Source organism: Danio rerio, chromosome 5 (assembly GCF_052040795.2).
Source record: "Danio rerio strain M-AB ecotype USA chromosome 5, GRCz13ab, whole genome shotgun sequence".
NCBI classification, from domain to species: Eukaryota; Metazoa; Chordata; class Actinopteri; order Cypriniformes; family Danionidae; genus Danio; species Danio rerio.
In genome coordinates, this window is record NC_141025.1 from 53,752,339 (window position 1) to 53,768,558 (window position 16,220).

A 16,220-nucleotide genomic window follows, 5' to 3' on the forward strand; every position below is an offset into this window, starting at 1 on the left:
CCAATGCATCTCATGTGGGAGCAGCTTATTGCTGAATATTTGCCCAAAACTGCATGCCCTTTTCTGTCTTTTTGACATTTTTTGGGCCATTTTTGATGCACTAAATAGCTTCTGCTGGCCTCCTGTGTGCCTGTGGGAAAATAGAGTAGCTTGACCTCCTTCACTGAGAAAACCGTCTTCATTTTGTCTTTGAAAATGAGACATCTCCACAATGAACTGTCCTGGGGTCAGCCTGAGAGCCAAAACACCAGTGTCTTGGCGGCTCGGTGGCCTCCTGCTTATTGATAAATCGTTTGATGTTCTTCAGGCCAGCATGTCCTGTGGTGATCTGGCCAAGGGTGTGTTGTGTGTCTCAGTGTCCGTCTCTATCAATGTCAAGTGATGCGGCATGCAGACTGTGGTCACCTCTGGCTTGACTGATGGCCTGATCATCTCTTTGAATTTCTCATGCGTGAATATCATGAGGAACAAATAAACACAGTTAATTCAACTGTCAGTCAGGCTGTATTAGTTGAGCAATCCTACCCATCCATATACCCATCCAACCATCCATCCTACCAACCCATCCATTCTTCTATGCTACCTACTCAAACACCCATCCATCCATCCATCCTACCTACCTACCCAAACACCCATCCATTCATCCATCCACCTATCTTACCCATCCATCCATCCATCCATCCATCCATCCATCCATCCATCCATCCATCCATCCATCCATCCATCCATCCTAACAACTATCCATCCATCCATCCATCCATTCATCCATCCACCCATCCATCCATCCTTCCATCCATCCATCCATCCATCCATCCATCCATCCATCCATCCATCCATCCATCGATCCAACCAATCTATCCATCCATCTATTCTACCTACTCAAACACCCATCCATCCATCCATCCATCCATCCATCCATCCATCCATCCATCCATCCATCCATCCTTCCATCCATCCTTCCATCCATCCATCCATCCATCCATCCATCCATCCATCCATCCATCCATCCATCCATCCATCCATCCATCCATCAATCCTACCTACTCAAACACCCCTCCATCCATCCATCCATCCATCCATCCATCCATCCATCCATCCATCCATCCATCCATCCATCCATCCATCCATCCATCCATCCATCCTACCTACCCAAACACCCATCCATTCATCCATACACCTGTCTTACCCATTCATCCATCCATCCATCCATCCGTCCGTCTATCCATCCATCCATCCATCCATCCATCCATCCATCCATCCATCCATCCATCCATCCATCCATCCATCCATCCATCCATTTATCCATCCATTTATCCATCCATCCATCCATCCATCCAACCAACCTATCCATCCATCTATCCTACCTACTCAAACACCCATCCATCCATCGTTTCATCCATCCATCCATCCATCCATCCATCCATCCATCCATCCATCCATCCTACCTACTTAAACACCCCACATCCATCCATCCATCCATCCATCCATCCATCCATCCATCCATCCATCCATCCATCCATCCATCTATCCATCCATCCATTCATCCATCCTAACAACTATCCATCCATCCATCCATCCATCCATCCATCCATCCATCCATCCATCCATCCATCCATCCATCCATCCATTCATCCATCCATCGAACCTATCCATCCATCTATCCTACCTATTCAAACACCCATCCATCCATCCATCCATCCATCCATCCATCCATCCATCCATCCATCCATCCATCTATCCTACCTACTCAAACACCAATCCATCCATCCATCCATCCATCCATCCATCCATCCATCCATCCATCCATCCATCCATCCATCCATCCATCCATCCATCCATCCATTCATCCATCCATCGAACCTATCCATCCATCTATCCTACCTATTCAAACACCCATCCATCCATCCATCCATCCATCCATCCATCCATCCATCCATCCATCCATCCATCTATCCTACCTACTCAAACACCAATCCATCCATCCATCCATCCATCCATCCATCCATCCATCCATCCATCCATCCATCCAACCAGCGACCTTCTTGCTGTAAGGCGAACGTGCTACCGACTGCACCACCGTGCAGCCCTTAAATAATTCCATATATCTCAATAATATTTTCTTTTTAAACAATATGTCCAAATGTATTAGCATTCAAAGAAATTAGGTTGCATTTCATCATCACACAATATCAGCTTATCAAAATAAATAAGACAGTGGTGCTTGTGCGACTGCTGTTGTGCTGTTGCATATTCAATCTGAACAAGTCAGGAAGTTCCCAGCTCCGGGGGAGAAGCAGGGTTGAATACCAGTCTTTCCCCTCTACTGTCCTGGCTTTGTACCCTCACCCCATGGCCTCGGCCCGCCAGCACCCGCTAATCCAGTTTTGATAGCATTCACAGCCCCCCTCTCTGCACCGTCCTGCCTGCCTGCCCACCTCTTCTCATCAACACACACACACAATACATATGATTTAGATGCACACGCACACACATTATGATTTAGATTCACTCACACACACAAACACAAAATGGTGGTACAGTATAAAACTAGCAAAACGCCTACGGTTGCATTTCTGCCCTCTCAAACTTGTTTTGTCACTAAGTCAACGTAAAAAAAGCCCTCTGTAATCTGAAATGGCACCTTGATTGATGAAAGCCGTCTACTCTCAGCAACCTTGTGGCTCAAGAATAACCGCATGATGTAGCAAGAGTGGAACATATGAAGAGCTGTATTTAGCCAATGTCCAACTTTCCTTGGTAATCGGCCCTTCTGTAAAAAAAAAGGAAAAAAGAAAAACAAGATGACTTCATTCAGAGCATGTGCATTCGCCATGTAATTTAGTGGACATATAAGAACGTGTGCTCTTCAAAGCAGCAGATGACTAACAGACCCTGTTTCAAACACATTCATGTTTTATTTTTTGTTAGCTATGGCTATACAGTCTGAAAAGAGGGAGGGAGAGAGAGCGAGAGAGAAATAAAGAAAGAGAGAGAGAGAGAGAGAGAGAGAGAGAGAGAGAGAGAGAGAGAGTAAATGGCGAGGCGAGCAGTAAAACTTTATATCCTTTCTCTTCAAAAGAGCTGACCACAATAAATGCCAGTCTTAATTATCTCCAATTGTAAGTGAGAATAACTGGCATCCGACCTTCAAGGTCAGACTTAAAGGAAAAGGGTCAGACATACAATGATATTATATTTATTTACAAATTCAAAATTAGGTTATTGTTAGACAGCAAAAATAGGACGAAAGCACTGGAAAAAAATGTGAAAAAAAATATTAAAAAGTCTTTATTCACATGGCTTATCCTTAAAAACTGTGTCTACGCATTTCGGCAAAGAGCTGCCTTCATCAGGGTAACAGTGATCATGTGCGTCTGGAGTTTTCTTTTATTTCACGTTCTTGAGAATATCTAAACAATACTAAAATAATATATTAAACAATGTCTACTCAACAATTATTATTACTTCAGCATTAATAGAGTTAAAAAAATTTATAAAAAAAAACAAAATGGAAAAATGTATATGTAAATAAAAAAGATGATGCATGTACTACACATTTCTCAAATAAAAAGCTTATTGTTAGTTTTACTGATGTTGTTGGGCTCTATTATGTTTTTCAATTAATTTTTATGGAAATTTCTTTCAGAATATTTATATATAATAATCACTCCAGGTGGCATGGTGGCTCAGTGGTTAGCACTGTCACCTCACAGCAAGAAGTTCGCTGGTTTGAGTCCCAAGATGCGCTGTGGGTGAATTGGCTAAGCTAAATTGGATATAGTGTGTGTGTGTGTGTGTGTGTGTGTGTGTGTGTGTGTGTGTGTGTGTGTGTGTGTGTGTGTGTGAGTGTTTGTGTGTGTGTGTGTGTGAGTTTGAGAGTTTATGGGTGTTTCCCAGGACTGGATTGTGACAGGAAGGACATCCGATGCGTTAAACATATGCTGGAATAGTTGGTGGTTCATTCCCTTGTGGCAACCCTTGATAAATAAAGGAACTAAGCCAAAGGAAAATGAATGAATGAATTAATGAATGAATGAATGAATAATCACTCTATAAAAAAGTCAATGCATCAACGGTATCAACTAAACTTTATTTATCAAAAAATGCTTACCAAATGTTTATTAAAATGCTTTAAATGTTTAGTTTACAATTCCTACAGTTTTGTTTTACCAGTTGTTTTGTATTTAAGAACTTAATATCAAATGTTTATGAGTTTCTTTAAACACATGCTTTTAAAGAATGATTAATGTTTTAATAAGAAAATTATACATAAAATCACTTTGCCTTTCTAGTCATATTTATTTTCAAAGATTTTGTAATAAAGGAGTTGTCTAACACTTATGTACTTTTTTATGAGACCAATTGTGTAGCTTTATTTCAATTCAGTATCATAAGAGGCTTTTTCTGTACTATTTAAGAGACAACTTTTACAAAGGTGTTAAACCTTTCAAAAGTTTTTAAGGAACATCATTTGTATGTGCACCTTTTTTTCCGAGAGTGTAATATGTATAAGGTACCTATGTATACAAATAAAGTTACAAAACAAACAAAGATAGGTATCTCAGGGGCAGCATGGTGGCTCAGTGGTTAGCACTGTCACCTCAAAGCACGAAGATTGCTGGTTTGTGTCCCGGCTGTGGCAGTTGACATTTCTGTGTGGAGTTTTCATGTTCCCCAATGTTTCCCCCACAGTCCAAAGACATGCGCTGTAGGTAAATTTAATGAACTAAGTTGGCCGTAGTGTATGAGTTTGTGTAAATGAGGTAGTATTTATGAGTGTTTGCAGCCGGAAGGGCATCCGCAGTGTAAACCGTATGCCAGAACAGTTGGCGAATTATAGGTATCTCCTCAATGACAGCATTTTTAACCTTTAGTTCTGAGAGTGTGGAGTGAAAGTAAGTGGGGTCCAGACCACATTGTCCAAAAACACTAAGGCATGAGAGTGAGCAAACTATAATAGAATTTTGATTTCATCAATGAAATGTAAGACTGGCATTTACTGTGGTCAGCTCTTTTGAAGAGAAAGATTATAAAGTTTTACTGCTCGCCTCGCCATTTACTCTCTCTCTCTCTCTCTCTCTTTCTCTCTCTCTCTCTCTCTCTCTCTCTCTCTCTCTCTCTCTCTCTCTCTCTCTCTCTATATATATATATATATATATATATATATATATATATATATATATATATATATATATATAAAATAAATAAAAAACAACAACAACAGACTGTCAACTAACACTTCTAAACACATGCCCTTTTATATGTTCCTGCACTTAGTTGTTTTTCATAGCGCGTTGTCTGGTTCTTAGGTCTGTAAGTTGTTTCTGTTAATCTATGTTGCCAATTCTCTCATTAAAATATGTTATATTTGTATCTCTTTTGAGTTTGTGCACTTTGCTCGGCCCCAACTGTGAAAATATGTAATTGTATGCATAGCTTTCTAAATTGCAGAGTTGAGAGATATGACTGAAATTTCACCGTATGAGAATGATCATTCATTCATTCATTCATTCATTTGTTATTCATTTATTTCGATTTATTTATAATCTGGGGTCGCCACAACGGAATGAACCAACTTATCCAGCATGTTTTATGCAGCGGATGCCCTTCCCAGTCGCAACCTATCACTGGGAAACACCCATATACACTCATACACTACGGTTAATTTTAGCATACCCAATTCACCTGTACCACAACTTTAATAGTATAATGAAATCTTAAGATTTTTATTTTTAGTATTATTCTATTTTCATTATTAAAAATAGAAAAAAAAAATCGGCAAACACACAAGAATAAGTAAAACTTTTACATCAATTCAATTAAAAAAAAAAAAAAAAAAACTAGAGAAATTTAATAATGAATTGATTTCTGTCACCGGTTGTCAAGGGAGTGAAGACAAGAGGTTGGATCCAAATGCAATTTTTAATGAAAAAGATTATTCGTGCAGGCAAAAACAAGTGAGGTCAAAAAAACAAGAACTCAGATATCATGAAGGGCATTGGAAAATGCAAAAACAAAGCGATGATCAAAGTACAAAAAGTTACAATACAATCATCAAAACATACCTAGAAAAACTATAAACAGGACGACACTCACTGAAACCAAACCGATACTGACAAAGACTCTGCATTGACTGGCATGTGCAATGTGTATAAATAGTCCAAATAATTGATGATGATGATATTCAGCTGTGTGTGATTAATTGTGACTGGTTTGTACAAAGGCATGCTGGGATATGTAGTTCCTGAATGACATGTGTAGCATGTGTTTCCCCCACAGTCCAAATACTTGCACTATAGATGAATGGAACAGGCTAAATTGGCCGTAGTGTATGTGAGTAAAATAGTGTGTATGGGTGTTTCCCAGTACTGGGTTGCAGCTGAAATGCTAAAACATATGCTGGATAAGTTGGCGGTTCATTCTACGGTGGTGACCCCTGAATAATAAAGGAACTAAGCCGAAAAGAAAATGAATGAATGATTGAAAAAAATTAGGACCCATGGTTTCTAATGAGGGTAAATAAACAACAAGTTTTATATAAGCTTTGCAGTTTGAATACATAGATCCAATATACACATCTTGTGTTCACTTGACTTCATATGTTATATCAAAACTTATCCAACTGTTTTACATGAGTAAAGCAATTTAACATAGTTATGTGTGTCTAAATATTCAAGTGCAGTGATATGTGAACGAAAAATTAAGTCACACTCCCATTGCTGTATTATGGGGTATCTTTAACTATACCCCACTCTTAACCCTTAAAGACCTAGAGGTATTTTGAGGGCACCTAATGGGCCTATATTATTATTTTTTTTTAAAGCAGTTTTATTTTTATTTTAGCAGTCAGACTCAAGTGTCATATATTATTTTAAACAGGAGAACCTGAAGTTTCAATCTGTATCATTTAAAGGTCCAGTCTAAAACTTTTTTTGGTCCAAAAACATATGAACAGAAAGAAAATATTCTACAATTTTCCAGAAACGATTTTTAAAAAAAGTGGCATTTTCTAGTTATTATAAACAAAACCTTATGAAGTTTGTTTTTCTTTCTTTAGAAATACATATTATGATGTTTTATACTTCCACAATAAATTTTGTCTACATCCACCATTCCCTGAGCAAGTTATAGCAATTTATTTCAATGTTATTTCAAGGCGTTTTTCAATGGGGGGAAAAAATGCATTTATTTACTGACAATGTATTTCCCCAAAAGTTCTGGGAATGAACTAAACAGAAAAAAAATGTTACAAAATAACAGAACACTGAAGCAAATTTGACTTTTTTCCAAATAATATATTTTTAGTTACCATAAACAACACCACTTATAATAAACAAATATAAAATAAGAAAATAATAAATAATGTGTCAAAGTCCAAATAAACATGGTTCAAATCCTCAGTAAAAAATAGATATAAATATTTACTATACTATAAATAGTTACATAACTAAACTAGATTCAATATGGACCATCCTTAGGTTTTATGTGCCAGCATGGATATGGTTGTCTGCGGATATGTATATGGTTCGCGTGCAATGCAGACAAACAGCCCAACCTTTATTTGCGTCCTTTGAAAACAACAAGAGCAGCAGTTCGTCTTTGCTGTGTCACTGTTTTGTCATGTTTCTGTGCTGTTGTGCATGCAAAAGTACTTAGTATGAGAATTATTTCATGCAAAACTTTTTTTTAGCGTTTTATTTAGCCGCGCGTAAATGTGCAGCCTATCTCTCATTCCGTGTTGTTCAAACAGCTGATTGTTGGTTCACAAAGCGAAACCTATGCTTATTGGTTGAGATAGAGCGAGTTAGAACCAATCTGGGCATGGAGGAGGGACAATGCATCCATATATCATGTCTGGTTTGTCCGGAGAGACAAGTGACGAGCGTTCCTTTGTCAAATCAGCGTTGTCAAAATTTGATGACGTAACCACACTGATTCCAGAGCCTATGAAAGTCCGTGAATGTTATGTGATACAGCGATGGAAAGCTGAGATTCTCTTCTTTATGCCAATCTTTGAATTGTATGGATCGGATCAGCGGATCAAAAGTTATTAAACATTTAAGAGCAATACTTATTTTTAGCCGCGGGCGGCTGTCTCGGTCTTTAAGGGTTAATTTTTTTCATTTATTCACGTTTCTTTATTTCTCAGTTCTGTCAGTACCTGTTTTATTTTTTTGGATATATTTATACCCAGTATGAACAGTTTGCATGTTTATAACAACAGATATTTTATTCCATAGACGAAATATAATGAATAATGACTGTGCTGTTTGTGTTGTTTGTGTGTTCAGGAATGCCAGCTGTTCTGGCTCTGTCTGGCCTGCTTCTGATGCTGCTCACCGTGAGTGTCAGGTCCGAGTTGGCAGAGCTGAGGTTTCAGGGCCAGACTCAGTTTGTTGTGAACGAGAGCAGCAGAGCCATTGTGCGGCTCGTGGTGGAACGAGTTGGAGATCCCATTAATGTCACTGCACTGGTTCTGGTAAGTTTACAAGTGAAACATGTAACCCTAACACCACCGGTGTCTTTGTCTGCCAGTCAATCAATCAATCAATCAATCAATCAATCAATCAATCAATCAATCAATCAATCAATCAATCAATCAATCAATCAATCAATCAATCAATCAATCATATTTGAATGGGGTCTATTATGCCTATTTTTACAAGATGTGAACTAAGTCTCTAATGTCTCTGGAGTGTGTATGTGAAGTTCTTGCTCAAAAACACCACACATATAATTTAAATAAAACTCTTTGAACTTGTCCTTTTTAGGCTTTGATCCAAACTGTGCCATTTTGGAACAGTTTAAATTAAAATGAAATTTCGCTGCCAACCCTTTTTTCAAAAAGGAATATGTCAATCAATGTGTTTTTTTTTTTTTTTTTTTAACAGACAATGAAGTGTGATTACAAAAATTATATAATTATTTCATTTTTACCCTTAGATGTTGGTTATATTTCCACACTGTTGCCACACAACTGTGTACAAAACCCCGTATAAAAGTGATTTTGCATGATAGATCCTTTCAAAGCTTTCAAAATGAATCCCAACCCAACAAACATGTCATAAACGTAGCCAAAATAACTGGCACAGTTCTTGACATTATATAATGATTAAATTAATTGATTTATTTAATACATGGACAAAACTTAACTTGAATACTTCACCAATAATACTCTCCATGAAGAAGTGAATGCTGAGTCAAAATTGAGTGGGCCATGGCAACTGTGATCGTAACTGATGTCGTTACAGTTCAATGTAATATTACTGCCACAGTTCGTTAACGATGCGTTCTGTCCAGATGTTGAATCTTCCACACTGGTTTCATTAAACAAAATAAATAAATAAGATTTTTTTTTTTTAAGTAATTAGTTTAAGACTCAAAACAATCATCTTTTCACGATGAATCAAACCATGAACTCGCATTACCGTGGCAACTTTTTGAAGGAATAAGGCTTCAAGTTCATTTTTAAGCACACAAAATCTATCCTTTGACTATACATGGCATCATACCACTCTGTAGTGTTTGTTTTACATACAAAATGGGACATATTTCACAGTTCCCAAAAATGTAGCACTGGGCACATATCCCCAATAAGCCTGTAACTTCTGTTAGTAGTATCAGTAGAAAGTCATATAGACACGCACATAGACTAATTGAATCATTATTTAGGTCAGTGCTTCTCAAACTGTGGTATGCAGGCTTCCTTCTAGTGGTACGTGGAGGAATCGCTGAATAATTGAAGAAATAAAATTAACACGCGTTTAACCCTTTGACGCGTACAATAACACTGATGTGATCAGTATATTGATTTTAATAGGCTAAACCTTTTATTGTATTCTATCATTTGAAGCTAATTTCTTCTCCATATTTGTGATGGTTGTTGGGGGCGCATCTCATATTTTTATAAATCTGAATGTTGAGAGGTATGGTGTAATCTCTTGCTTTTCTGAAACACAAAGCCTACTCTAACACGCAGTAAGCAGATCTAATTTCTAATTTAAGTATGTAAATAAAATTCATATATTGAAAATATAAAATATATGTTGCATGTATATATTTATATGTATATATGACTTGTTTGTACTTAAAAAATAAAATAAATATATATAGAATATATATATAATATATATAATATATATAAGAGTTTATACGTGAATATGATGACATATAGCCTATATTTATGGGGTCCAAGGAGCATTTCCAGGTTTTGATAAACAGGCTACTACATGATAATAATTTACATTTAGGTACAGCAGTTTTCTTTTTCACAGTGCTATTTTTAATTAACCTTTAAAAGCACATTTTAAACTTTGATGTTTTATTTATTTTTTACCTGTATGCACCGTGCAGTGTTAATGTTCAAACTATTTATAATGTTTAAAGTGGCTGATAATGATAAATATTCTTAGAAAGAATTAATCTGCTATGTTTTTGAACTGCGCAGTGCTGTAGCTGCTTAATTAGGCCTACTATTCTACTGCACTTGAGTACTAGTTATTATGGTGGTACTTGGGGAGACAATTTTTTTCTGAGGTAGCACTTGGTGAAAAAGGTTTGAGAACCACTGATTAAGGTAATACTTACAGGAAACTGAGTGACATACATTTGATGTAAATCTCTCAGAACCGAAATCCTTTAAGCAAACTATACCAAGTTTCTGTACTGCCTGATGTGTTAATGCTTTAACAGCTGGTTAGGGCTCAACACCCAAAACATCTGTCTGGTAAATCATTGCACAGCACATATGGCCATAATTAGCATAGAAACACAAATATGCCTACTGTCAAAACAGGCGATGCCTGTTTAGCACGCATGGTAAGTCGGTAAGTGTTGCCGATTCATTGAATGGCTTCCATGAATTCACAGCCGAAGGAAGGATCTGAGAGGCCGTTTTGTAGCGGCTTTCTGTGGGTGGCATCAAAGCGTGTGCTAGAGGTGCCAGTTGTCAACCAGATGGTGTTGCTTGAGTTTAGGAGAGATCAGGGATTTCCCATTGCACACTTTTAAGATGTTTAGAGTTTACTAAATGCAAATGTTTTCTACATTATACAAATGTTTTAAACAGAACGGAATGGAAGTCTTAGATTATTCAAGGAACTCTACACACTTTTAAAAAAAGGGTTATTTTACAACTTCCCTACAGTTTTATAGTAATTTTACCATTTTTAAATTCATTCAACTGGATTCAGAGTCTAACAGGAGCACTTTTAACTTAGCTCAACATCAATCATTGAATTGGATTTAGACCATTAGCATCGTGCTCAAAATGTATAACTTTGTTGATCGTTTTGATTAGTGAAACATAAAAAGCTGCTATTTATCTAGTTCCACATGGTTAGGAACTATACATTAATTTCAACATAATAGTCAAGGAACTTTGCTGCCTCATTGCATAGCAGAACAGATCAGATTGGAGCAAAGTGAACATGTTTCACTCTGTCCAATCATTTTTGAAAACTCAAATTTACTTTGTCAACTTTTCTTTTCTGAAAACTTACATCCTCGAGTCGCCCATTCAAACACTCACATCAATGAAGAGTGTCCACCGATTAGATCAAACATCATATGCTGACTGGATGTCATGACAAAAGCAGCACTGAAAAAAAGGATTGTGCGTAGGAAAATGTCTTTCATTTTGAACCATCACCAAAATAAACAGTAAAAACTAACACGATTAACAGTTTACAAGTTTAAAGCTGCGGTCACACTAGCTTGAGCATGCAAAATTCTGTCAGATGGTGCTGAGAAAAGGGGTGGGATAAAACAAGATGATGATAATATGAGCAATTGCTCCATATTGTTAATTTCTGTAACGAGAGGTCACGTTTTTGCAAGGTCACGTAGATTCGCTTTTGACATTCGTCAAGACAAACATCCCAAGAGCGGATGTATTGTGCAAATTATTTTTACGCTTACAAAACATGAATAAAGAACTTTATAATATGAAATGAACACTTAATAATACAAATAACAATTAATTAATCACTTGTAATGCTGCAAAAGACAATTTACATGATTTTACTGCAATCTGGCTTTAAGGAGGTATGTGAGGAGGGGTTTGTGATGCAATTAAACTGTTTAATCCCTATTATTGTCTTTCAATTAACTGCAAAACCTTGGTAAATAGCATTATAGTGAACTCATAGCAAACTTGACTTTAACCCTTTGTGCACAAGTATAGGTTACTAAGGGTTGATTAGCATTATTTTATTTTTAAGTCGATTAAATTATTGGTAGGGACAGTTTAGTTATTGGTGGATATTGGTGGGGACACGTCCTCTATGTCCATGGTAATTCTATGTCCTTGCGTTTTTGACCTTCTAGTGGTCTCAATAAATCATGTGATGCAAATTTGCAGGTCAAATCACATCTTTCACATCAAAACATGTGTCATGATGTCTGCTGCATTTACACGCTTATAAATGGAAGTCAATGGGGCAAATAATGTTATGTCACCACAACTTTACACACATTTTTAATCTAAGTAGTTAATCCACATTTTTAATCCCAGCCTTTATTGCTCTACATTTGCTTGAAGTCGAGAAGTGCATAACTTTCTGACACTCATGGCTGCTCTCAACACTTTCTTCATGCTGGTTTCAATGCCATAATGCACTGCGCAAACTTATACTATATGAATAAACTGAAATCACTTGCGGCACTTGCAGTGTGCAAGTAGAACACTCATTTAGTGCTCTTGAAATATGAAATGAAAGTGGGTCTGGATTGAATTCTCTCAATGTCCGAATTTGTACAAGATGTGAGAAGTCCTGCTGTTAATAGAATTGTTTTATAGAAGTAAATTGTTCTGTTGATGACTGTTGATTTCCCTGCATTTTCATGTGCTTGTCCAGCTTCAGGGAGGCGACACTGGTGACTTTGAGGCCACAACTGCAGCTGCTTTTCTCCTGTCTTCTGAAAGCAGTAAAACCATCTTCATTGCTGTGAAGGATGATGACATACCTGAAGCTGATGAGACTTTTGTGTTCATCCTTCGCCTGCAGGTAATTCCAGAACCAAACGATCTATTTTATTCTTATATATCTGTGGATATACTTGTGAGAATATAGGTTCAGTTCAGTAAATGCAGGCCTATGAGTAAGGTAATACACATTGAGTTGTTCAATGGATCCAATTTTCAAATACAAAACTTCCCAGCAGACACACAACGTCATAAGACATTAATATTAGGTTAGATTTAGGCCACCAGCATCTAAGGACAATGTTGTTTTGACGTCCTATAATGATGTGAAATGACATAGATATTTGGTTGATTTCAGTTGTCTTGGAAAGTGACCAAAATCCAACGTTGAGCCATTATCTTAAATCAACGTCATAGTGTCGTCAAATACTGACATTTATTCGTCCAGTATGGCAACCAAAATCCAACGTCTGATAGATGCCATAATGGTAAAATCAACACAACATTAAGCTGTAACATTGTTAGACGTTGATATTTGCTTTTTATGTTGTGTTGGAAAGTAACCAAAATGCAACGTCTGTTCGACGTCAACCCTATTTTTTATTTCTAATCAAAACCCAACATCCCACGACGTTGGGGTACAATGTTAATCTGACATCATATTGACGTCCTGTGCCTGCTGGGAGCTACCATCAACTGTTTGGTACCTGGATTCTTAGTATTTTCGATTCTATTTTCAACTGAAAAGTGACTGCACAATGACAGAATTTTCTATTTTGGGTAAACTACCTCCCTTTAGAGTAATCTATGTCAATAGTGGGAATCCCAGAGTGGTTGAAATTCTTGCCTGAGTGAAACAGCACTCAATGCTTGTCAACTCTTCAGCCACAGCTCAATGGTCCATACGTCTTTGCATGTTTTATGAGGAGCTCCACTAATCTCTCTGTAAAGGTTTGGTAATGGCACTTGCAGCAGCAAACCTTCGTTAGAAGTCAACCCAAAGCGAAATAACTAGTTGTGACAGCCACAACTGACAGCGCTGTAAGATTAAAGAGCAATTATGCAAAGCTAATCACAAGAACAAAGGCACAGTCCTGGAAATAAGCTTCCTACATCAAGGAAAGCAAGAAAATCTCCTTGGAGCCTGTTTATGCACCAACACACACATACCCTCACACAGGACTCTCCATAAGCACAATGTCTTTTGTACTACAAAACAATTATTATATGGCCTCACCCTAACCATACCCCTAAACCCATCTTTCATAGGAAATCTATGAAGACACAAGACATGTCCACGTAAACCGCCTTAATTGTACAGCTTGAGTGGTCAAGATTTAAAATGGATCAAAAACGTTTTAGGTCAACTTTGATGAAAGGTGATGATCCACTAGATCTTGACTACTCTAGGTCATGCCCATGCCATTGTACAATGTTGTGTCCTTGTAAACCACATAAACAAGTACACACACTTACATACACACCCAAATAAATAATAAATAAATAAATATGAATAAAATCATGTCAGTTGAGACAGAATGTTTGTTTCACATACAATACATTTTAAATAAATGTTGCTGAGGAATCATGATTTGTTCATGAAAACAGCTTTACATTGGTTTTGTTTGTATGCAAACAAGGTTAGTGAATATGACACACTATGGTTTTTGTGAGAAATCATAGTACAAACATATCCATGGGAACATATTTTTAGTTGTACATGAGTGCATGGCTACTTTATAGAGCCAGCAGTGCTGAACCACAGGAGTAACACAGATGTTTAAAGTCTTATTTTAAAATAAAAGAGGATGTTTTTATGTTTGCACTTGAATTATCTCCTTGTTATGGTGTTACCCAACTGAAGCACTGTCATGTCTGTTGCATAGGGAAATATCAAACATTTACCATTCCCACTTTTTCTGCTTTGTATTTTGATATTATTACTTTGATAATATAAAATTCATCAAAAATTGAATAAACTAAATTCAAATTTGTTATTTTCATGTGTATGAAGTATGGAAAGTATGAAAAGATTGCATTTAATGAGAGTTTAATTATGATTATTTTTATTAAAGCATCTATCTATTTCACAAGTTGCTATTGTTAAAAGGAATCAACTTTTAATTATTAAATATATACATAATTGACTTACCTTCACTGCATAACTCCAAATTTGTCATTTCTCTTTTGGTTGATGCTGATAGTTACAAAATTGGACTGTTCTGTTTATTTTTATTTATTTCATTATCATAATTTATTTTTTATTTTTTGCTGCAGATGTGGTATATTATGTCTAGTGGAGTGTCTGAAATAATATAATTTATATGCAGGGTTTGACATTAACACCGCCAACCCACCAAATAAGGGTAGATTTCAGCCACCTCCACCAGCCACTTTGGCTGGTTGAAAATATTTTTTTAAATTGACAGTGCTGCCTTATCACTAAAGATTTTGTCAATATGCGTGCAAATGCGATCAGCACGACTGATAACTGGCCATGCAAGCGAAAAAAAGCATGTGAATACCGAATGAAGCTGCGGTCACACTTGATTTTACTCCCCATAGACTTCCATTGATTTTACTCCCCATAGACTTCCATTCATACGCACGCGAATGCGTCAGACCAGAAACGCAGGGTCATGCGTCAAATTTCGCAGGTTGCTGCAGTGCAAAGTTCAAGCTTGCTGAACTCTGGCCTGCGAAATCACATCACTTGACTGCGTGAGATCAATCGAGGATCAAAACATGACATCTCTGGACAGAAATTTAAAACATGGAGCAATTGCTCACTTTTTTAAATGCCTAATAAACTTGTTTAATCCCGCCCCTTTTCGCAGCGCCACATGACAGAATATCGCATGCTCAAACTAATGTGACCGCAGCTTTAGATGATTAATCAATTTGTGAGACAGGCTGTCCTCATTCACTGATGAGGGTTTGAGTGTGGCGCGCACAGCTGATGTGATGCACGTGAGTGCTTAAAAGCTCCTTGCATGAAGCAATCACACCTATAAACGCAACTGGTGCGATTGGTTCTCTTTAAAATAGACTAGAACAAAGCAGTGCTCGTGAAGCCACAGTCCTGCTGCTTTCAAGAGCTACAGGTTTTTTTGTTAGCCGCTTTAACCATGAACAGATTATTAATGGGCCTAACGTTAACCGTGCGCGCGGCCATCCTTTCATTATCATTAAAATAATATTGCTTTAATAAGAGATTAACTCTCCATTTGTGTATAGTTAACTAGTGATCTGGGACCTTTAGCCCAGACAGACTACTGTGGATTTTAGACACATG

The 16,220-nt window shown here is 37.1% G+C and overlaps 2 protein-coding genes across 3 annotated transcripts in view; both read left to right on the forward strand.

The window, feature by feature from the left end:
• Positions 1 to 16,220, forward strand: part of LOC147844367 (uncharacterized) — a 768,760-nt gene that overhangs the window by 658,219 nt on the left and 94,321 nt on the right. The window lies entirely within an intron of this gene.
• adgrv1 (adhesion G protein-coupled receptor V1) overlaps positions 1 to 16,220 on the forward strand; it is a 269,966-nt gene that overhangs the window by 28,136 nt on the left and 225,610 nt on the right. For both annotated transcript variants that reach the window (NM_001001845.3, XM_087251637.1), the window contains 2 exon segments: positions 8,292 to 8,479; positions 12,858 to 13,007. In NM_001001845.3, the coding sequence (NP_001001845.2) occupies positions 8,294 to 8,479; positions 12,858 to 13,007 (336 nt within the window). In that variant the 5' untranslated portion in view covers positions 8,292 to 8,293.